Raw genomic sequence first — 8,508 nt, 5'->3', positions numbered from 1 at the left:
AAAACATTTGATCTCACAAAATTATGTTTGTCTCAAATGAACTCTTACCTCTCTCTCTCTCTCATCTTGTGTGCGTGTGTGTGTATGTATGTATATATATATATATATAGAGAGAGAGAGAGAGAGAGTTAGGTTCAAACGTTTTCACTATCTATTGTGTGCATGTATGATTGATTTTAGACCAATCATTTTAGTTATTTTAAAAAAAACTAATTAATGCATATTAAATGCTGAAGATGTAATTAATACCCATTATATCTTCAACATGTAATATGCATTAATTACTTTCTTAAAATAACCAAAATGATTGGTCCAGAATCAATCATACATGCACACAATAGATAGTGAGAATATATTGCATATTCTCTTTTTACAAACTACTACTTATTAAAGTTATTTGACTAAATGACACTAAATGCTTATGAACTCACCAGCATTTGTAAAAATGCTGATACTCGCTTTTCAAATAACTTGTAATCTCAGGTCAGCAATTAGACAGGTACATCCCCGGAGCTGCTGATGAAGATGGCTTAAGTACCTTGCTGCACTTTATATATTTTGTTGCTTGTATTACTTTGATACTATGTAATGTAACCATGTAAAATTATTACTATTAATGCAATGTTTTGTTGTACTTTGATTACTATATGCATGTGTTGTGATACTTGACATGACGTCATCCACCCCAGAACGTTTCCGCCGTTCCGGTTTTGGGGTGTGACAGAATCTCATGTGATTCATATGTGAATTACAAGTGAATCATATGTAATTCATATGTGATTCACTTACGATTTACATGTGAATTACATTTGATTTATATGTGAGTTACATACGATTTACATGTGAATCCCTTGTCATTCATATGTGAATTACTTGTGATTTACATGTGAATAACATGTAGTTCATATGTGATTCACTTGTGATTTATATGTGAATTACATATGATTCATATGTGAGTTACATGTGATTTACCTATGAATCCCATGTAATTTACATGTGAATCACATGTAATACATATGTAATTTACTTGTGATTGACATGTGAATTACACGTGATTCATATGTGATTTACATGTGAATATCATGTGATTTATATGTGAATTACATGTGATTTACATGTAAATCACATATAATCTGTGATTCACTTGTAATTTACATGTGAATCACATATGATTTACATGTGAATCACATGTAATTCATATATGAATTACAGGGTTAATTACCATATGATGATTAATGAATGACAAGGGCTTCGGTTGAATATGGATTTTGGGATAATTCCAAGGCTAATATTGGAAGTTAAGGAGTTGCAGATAGGATCATACTAGTTCCATATTCCATAAATTTTATGAAAGGTTGAATATGTTTTGCATTTTACATGTATAATAGTTAGTTTGCAACAAAATCGCAAGTATAAGATTGATGGTGAACATGGAGTATTTAGACAAATTAAACAAAACTCATCAGCCAAACGAATTGTACAATAACACAATAAACATTCTCAATCCACATAACTATTCAATATACGAAAAACAGATAACGGAATATAGAAGCAAAGCAAGTAACAAAATCAAGCTAAATCATTGAGAAAAATGCTTAATTTACAATAACAACAAAAGTCCAAGAAGATGGACTACAGCTCCATTTCTTATAACACACATAGTATCGTCATTGAGAATCATTAAAAGAAACATGATGAAGCATGAATTTATTGACTTCAGAGAGATATGTCCGACTTTAGCTCTTCCCTAATATATTTAAGAACATTGAAATGGATGGGGCACACTTTAGATGAATAACATCATAATATAAATTTATGTATCTAAATTCGAACATTTTGTAAAGAAATTGGGAAGAGGAAAGTACATGACAATGAGCAACGACGTCGAAGTGATTTGCCAATATATCAACGATCTTGCCCTAGCCTTCATCCCCCCCCCCCCCCCACCGGAACAACCTTACACTCTCGATACCTGACCTAATGAACCGATTCGACTCTGTATTTCACCCTTTCTTTCTTCCAGGGTTACTATCATGGAAGCTAGACATGAAATTGAAGCATTCTCTAGTGGTACGAGAGGTGGTGATGAAAGAAGTTAGGAAGGTTGGTGTTGGTATAGCTCCGACCGCTTCCGTTGAGAGAGCTGAACACGTTCGTGACCTAAACGCATAGATGATGACCGTGTTGACCGCATATTCATCGTGACGTCGTCGAACAGTGGTGCTTTTGGGGGAAATGAATCAACATGAGAGAGAATCGATTGTGGTGGTTTGGGCTAGGATAGGATTAGAGGTGTAACACTTTAACTTCCACAACCACCAGAAGTGAACGATGCTTTTAGAGCCGAAACTCATATCTAACTTCAGAAACGAGAATCAGAGTTTCGAGTTCAACTTCTCAGGGGGCAATTGACGAGGCAGACCAGGTAATTGATGAATCAACGACGATAATGAAGGACAAATTCTGATGGCAGAGCGTGAAGAATGAAGATGTGTATGTGTGTGTGTGTGTTTGAAAGAGAGAGAGAGAGAGAGAGAGAGAGAGAGAGAGAAATGGAGTCGTGAGGAAAATATTGAAAATGTTTTTTTCTTAATTAATTAAATTGGTTCTTAGGATATGATATATTTTATTTCCAATATACCTCTCACATCATTTTTAAAAAGTCTAAGATACCATTAAAATTGTTGATAATTACAAATTTGCCATTAATTTTTCATCAAGGTCATTAAAAATTTTGATATAATGTTCCACTTTTAGTTCTCATGATCTTAGAAAACTATAAGTTCTCAAATGATCATTTCTTATATATTTATATATATATATATATATATATATATATATATATATATATATATATATATATATATATTAAGTTCATGTGACCTAGTTTTGTGAGACCGTGAAGCCATTTTTTTCAAGTGAAATATTCTAATATTTTAAAACAATAATTTTAACATATTTTATATTGAAATATTCTAAAACATATAATTTTATAATATATTGCATATTCTCTTTTTACAAACGATACAATATTTGAAAATTTCACTAAAAACATTTGATCTCACAAAATTATGTTTGTCTCAAATGAACTCTTACCTCTCTCTCTCTCTCTCTCATCTTGTGTGCGTGTGTGTGCGTGTGTGTGTATGTATATATATATATATATATATATATATATATATATATGTATATATATATATGTATATATATATATAGAGAGAGAGAGAGAGAGTTAGGTTCAAACGTTTTCACTATCTATTGTGTGCCTGTATGATTGATTTTAGACCAATCATTTTAGTTATTTTAAAAAAACTAATTAATGCATATTAAATGCTGAAGATTTAATTAATACCCATTATATCTTCAACATGTAATATGCATTAATTACTTTCTTAAAATAACGAAAATGATTGGTCCAGAATCAATCATACATGCACACAATAGATAGTGAAAACAAAATAATCTAACCATATATATATATATATATATATATATATATATATATATATATATATATATATATATATATATATATATATATATATATATATTGTGTAAGTTTGAATTATCATAAATAGTTTAAGTAGTATTGCGTTACCATCTTTAAAATAAAACCCTAGGGGGAATGCTTTATTCTCAATGAAGATGCCTTAACTCGATAATATCACTTCTAAATTTATATGGATGGTTTTTACTTTTTACTCTTCCCTTAAGAATAAACTGAAAGAAGTGGTAAACACTTTTATTGGTATTCAATTATGATATGCAATTCAATTCTAATTTAACAATCAGGCCGGCAAGTCCTTACTGGGTCTTATGTTACTTTTGCCAATCTATAATCTTATTCATTGAATTGTATATTGGTATTCAATTATGATAATGCCATTTAATTGTAATTAAAACAAGCCGGCAAGTCGGCATCTTTACGTTAACTGATTTATGATATATAAACAAAGCGTGGGCATCCAGTCACATATTTTTATTTGCAAACCAAAACTAAGTCAAAAGTCGAAGCGTGGAAACTATTTTTGGTTTTTTTAAACGCAAACCATCTTAGGATTGAAAATGCATTATTATCATAATTGTTTTTAACATAACTAGAGATACTGTCTCCCCAAAAATATATCCACACTAAAAATAGTTATTCGTCTAAAAGGCGTTATTATCACTTTATCATAATTTGTTTTATAACAACAGTGTAAAACAAATAATAATCATGAACAATTGGCCGGCCTTTCTTTTTTAAATATCAGCTAGCCTGGTCTCATCTTTGTTTACGTTCGTATCCATCTCCTTCTAAACATCAACGTTCCTACTTCATCCTTTCATCTTTTCCCTCTTCCCTACACAAATATAATGTCTTTCTTTAAAGAGTTAGATCACCTTAGAATACCCTTTCAAGATATTGTAGTAGCCACCAAAAACTTCACAACCATTATCGGACGAGGAGGATATGGCCCTGTTTATACAGGAAAACTCTCACTTTCCGGTAATCTTACCCCTGTTGCTGTAAAGCGACTATCATTTATCAATCTTTCTGGTCAAGGGCTTAAAGAGTTCTTAACAGAGATTAACTTACTCTCTCGTTATAAACATCCGAACCTTGTTTCACTTCTTGGTTACTGCGAGGAAGGAAATGAAAAAATCCTTGTTTATGAGTACGCTGAGCATGGAAGCTTGGATAGGTACCTAAATAAGGCTAATACCACGTGTCCACTCACATGGACGCAACGGATCAATATATGCATTGATGCAGCACGTGGTTTGGATTATCTTCATAACCATGTAGGAGCAAATCATAGAGTTATCCATAGGGATATAAAGAGTGCAAACATTCTTTTAGATAAGAACTGGAAAGCTATGATTGGTGATCTTGGGCTTTCGAAAATAGGTCGTGCGAATGAGAATGAGACTTACCTAATTACAAATGGTGGTGGCACTCATGGTTACTGCGATCCAACATACATTAATACAGGGATATTAACAAAAGAGTCAGATGTTTATTCGTTTGGCGTCGTATTATTTGAAGTGTTATGTGGTAGGATGTGCTTCATGGACGTAATTGGCGAACAACGACATCTAGTCCCACTAGCCCTACGTTGTTACGAAGAAGGAAAATTAAATGTGATTATGGATCTTGATTCCATGGACTCGGAATCAGTGAAAGAATTTACGGATATTGCATATCGATGCTTGCATAATGACCGGAAAGGACGACCCTCAATGAATTTAGTGATACAGAAACTTGAGAAAGCATTGGAACTACATGTAAGTTAAAATCTTTCTTAAAAAAATCCTTTTGCAAACCCCAATTTAGGACAACAACCTTAATTTATGTTAATCATGTTAGAATAACAACCTTAATACACTACTAGAAAAATGCAGTTATTCCTACGAAAATTTCCTCAAAAAATTCCTTGGAAATAGATGTTTCCTAGGCATTTCTAAGGAAATTTAGTTCTTTGGAAAAGCCATCGTAGGAAATGTTTTCGGGGGAATTTTTCCGTAACATTTCCGAGAAAATATCTTTGTAGGAAATATCAAGGACTTTCCTACAAAGCCTCTTCTGGGACAAATTGGGAGACATTTCCGAAGGAAGCAAGTTCTTAGGGATTTTCGAGGAAATTTATTTCCTGAGCATTTAAGAAGGAATGTTTTCCTAAGAATTTCCGAAGGAATCTCTATGATACAATTTTTATGATGCCTTTCTCACATATTTGTGACAAATTTTCCTATTGTTTTCCTTGGGATTTTTGAGAAAATGTGCACCGGTAAAAAAAACCCCGAAAAACACACAGAAACCTAAAAATTTTCTATCCAAAATGCAAAAAAATATAAATACAAAAAACCAGATACATTTAACAAAGACGAAAATAAATTCAAATGTATTCATTTACAAACAAGTTTAAAAAAATGTCTAAAATCATAAATATAATTTAAAATATCTAAGAAACATACAAGAGTTTTCAACAATAACTAACTACCATTATGTAGATTGTTATTACGGACTTGTCTCATGATTTCAACCATTTGCGCTTCCATTTGTGTATGTTGTTTGGCTTGGGTTTGCAATTGCTCAACTTGGGTTTACATTTGGGTTTGCCTTTCTTCCAACTCCCGGACCAAAAGAAATGTTAAAACAAACATACATAATTTTAGTTTTTTGAACGTTATCAACTAACATTAAAATAAATGCTAGCGAGAAGCTAGAAAAAAACAAAAGAGTGCAAACAAAACTAAACACAGAAAAAACCAAGAAGCTAAGAAAACAAAACTTAGACTCGTCCATATGCAACAAGCAAGGCATGAGCAACAAAAACAATCCCCCAAAAACCATCAAAGCTAACACTATAAGTAAGCTATGCCAAAAAATGAACAACACCATTCAACAATAGCAACAAAATGACAAAAACTAAAAAACATATATCAACTACAGAACCATCATCAAATAGGCAACACAAGCAACAACAGCCAAAATCCAATCAGTAATAGGAATCCAAAGTAACAACCAGTGGCAAAATGGTCACACATCTCAAGGTCAAATAAGTCCAAGAACCCAATAGTTCTTCACCAAAACAAAAACAAATTTTATTTTATTTTATATTCAATATAGAGAATGTTCTTAGTTCACTATAACAACATATTTAATTTGTTATATCTATCATAAAAAACATACTTTATTTTTTAATCCATAATAGCAACATACTTTATTTATTATTTATCATAACGTACTCGTTCTTACAACCACTTGTAGTCACCACATGAAGTGAAGCTCCCTACTATGATGATGAATGCCCTATAACAAGGAAATCAAGATCAAAATTGCATATCCCATATATACGACTAACCAGGCCTCTTCCTTCTTGTGCACACATTCACACATTAGCATCATCCCCCGGATGTTGAGTCATATCCTCCCGATACCTTTCAATCATGCCTCTTTCATATGCGACCTACAATTTATCAAAATAACAAGATTGAAATATTAAAACTTAAGAGACGATTATCTAAAAATGATAAAGATATCTTACTAATGCTTCTTTCGCTTTAGATGTACAAAAGTTCAAATCTTGAATGTTATCGTACTCTCCATCCCAAAACTTTTTCTTGTCCTCCTTAGTAAGGTGGGTATCACAAAATAGTTGCAAATATGTTGCGTGGACACCTCAATTTCTTTTCCTACATAAAGTACAAAGTATAACTTTTGTAATTTGTGTAAAAGTAAAGGCACTTACTAAAATTTATAAATAAGAGTATCTTAATTACCAAGTTGATTCGATGTTCTTCATAACTCATCGAGTTGCCAATATGCCTAAATACCTTACAGATGATCCGTTGATCCGACGATGGATTTCACCTTTTCCAAACCTACAATATTGAAATAACCAAATAAGTATAACTATAACATGAATAAACAAGATCAATGTAAATGTTAAAAAGACAAACTTTGTCCCATTTGTTGTTATAAATGGCCTATGACCGAGGAGAGGAGGCGAATCACTGACAATAGAGTCATGTTCATCACCATCAAGGAACGGGTCATTATGGTATTGTGCTATCCCCCCGTCCACTAACACATCGATATACCACCGCAATATCAACCATTAGATAAAAAAAACTAACATTGCTATTACTACTAATATAACCATTGTCCAAATGCTTTGCATCAACATGACTCAACATGTTAGATGTGTATGTCTATGTCTGAGGAAACGCATAGGAACTTCCAAGGGATTTCCGAGGAAATGTTAATTTTTTGAATTTTCTAGGAATCCCTATGAAGTGCATAGGAATTTCTGGGGAAAACTATTTTACATAATTTCTAGGAAACCCCTCAGAAATGGATAGTAACTTCTAATATATGAACCACTAATCAGATATATGTATCTAATCAGATATGATTTATATGGACAATATTCGTTTCCACGTTCTCTATTCAATATTTTTTTTCTTATGTATTTAATCACATGTGATTATATGAATATAATAATGTATGATTTATACGGACAATATTCGTTTTCATATTCTCGATTCAATAGTTTTTCTCGTGTATTTTATCGTATTTGATTATATGTATTTAATCGCATATAATTAAATGGACAAGATTCGTTTCGTCATTCTTGATTTAATATGTGTTGTCATGTATTTAATCACATATGATTATATGTATTTTAATCACATATTATTTATATGGACGGGACTCATTTTCACATTTTTGATTCAACAATCGGTCTCATGTATTTAATCACACGTGATAATATGTATTTAATCGGATGTGATTAAGCCCTATTATCATGTTCTTCACCTAAAAACCCTAAAACAATAGGTAAAACTTTTAAAGAGATTTAATCAAATAGATGGAGTGCAACCAACAACACATGTGACAATATGTATTTAAGCGTATATGATTTATGTGGAGAAATTCATTTTTGCGTTTTCGATTTGATAGTTGGTCTCGTGTATTTAATCACATATGATTATATGTATTTAATCACATATGATTAAACA

The 8,508-nt window shown here is 31.8% G+C and overlaps 1 protein-coding gene across 1 annotated transcript in view; it reads left to right on the top strand.

The window, feature by feature from the left end:
* Positions 1-4,292: 4,292 nt before the first annotated feature.
* The window catches only part of LOC145094710 (uncharacterized), a 109,887-nt gene continuing 105,671 nt past the window's right edge, over positions 4,293-8,508 (top strand). The window contains exon 1 of the mRNA XM_079032787.1: positions 4,293-5,268. Coding sequence (XP_078888913.1) covers positions 4,357-5,268 — 912 coding nt within the window. The 5' untranslated portion in view covers positions 4,293-4,356. The remainder of the gene's footprint in view (positions 5,269-8,508) is intronic.

The sequence above is a fragment of the Lactuca serriola genome, chromosome 3, assembly GCF_051521515.1.
Source record: "Lactuca serriola cultivar US96UC23 chromosome 3, Lser_US96UC23_V15, whole genome shotgun sequence".
Classification (NCBI taxonomy): Eukaryota; Viridiplantae; Streptophyta; class Magnoliopsida; order Asterales; family Asteraceae; genus Lactuca; species Lactuca serriola.
Note: the sequence above shows the minus strand (reverse complement) of the source record. Positions and strands in the feature narration are given on the sequence as shown.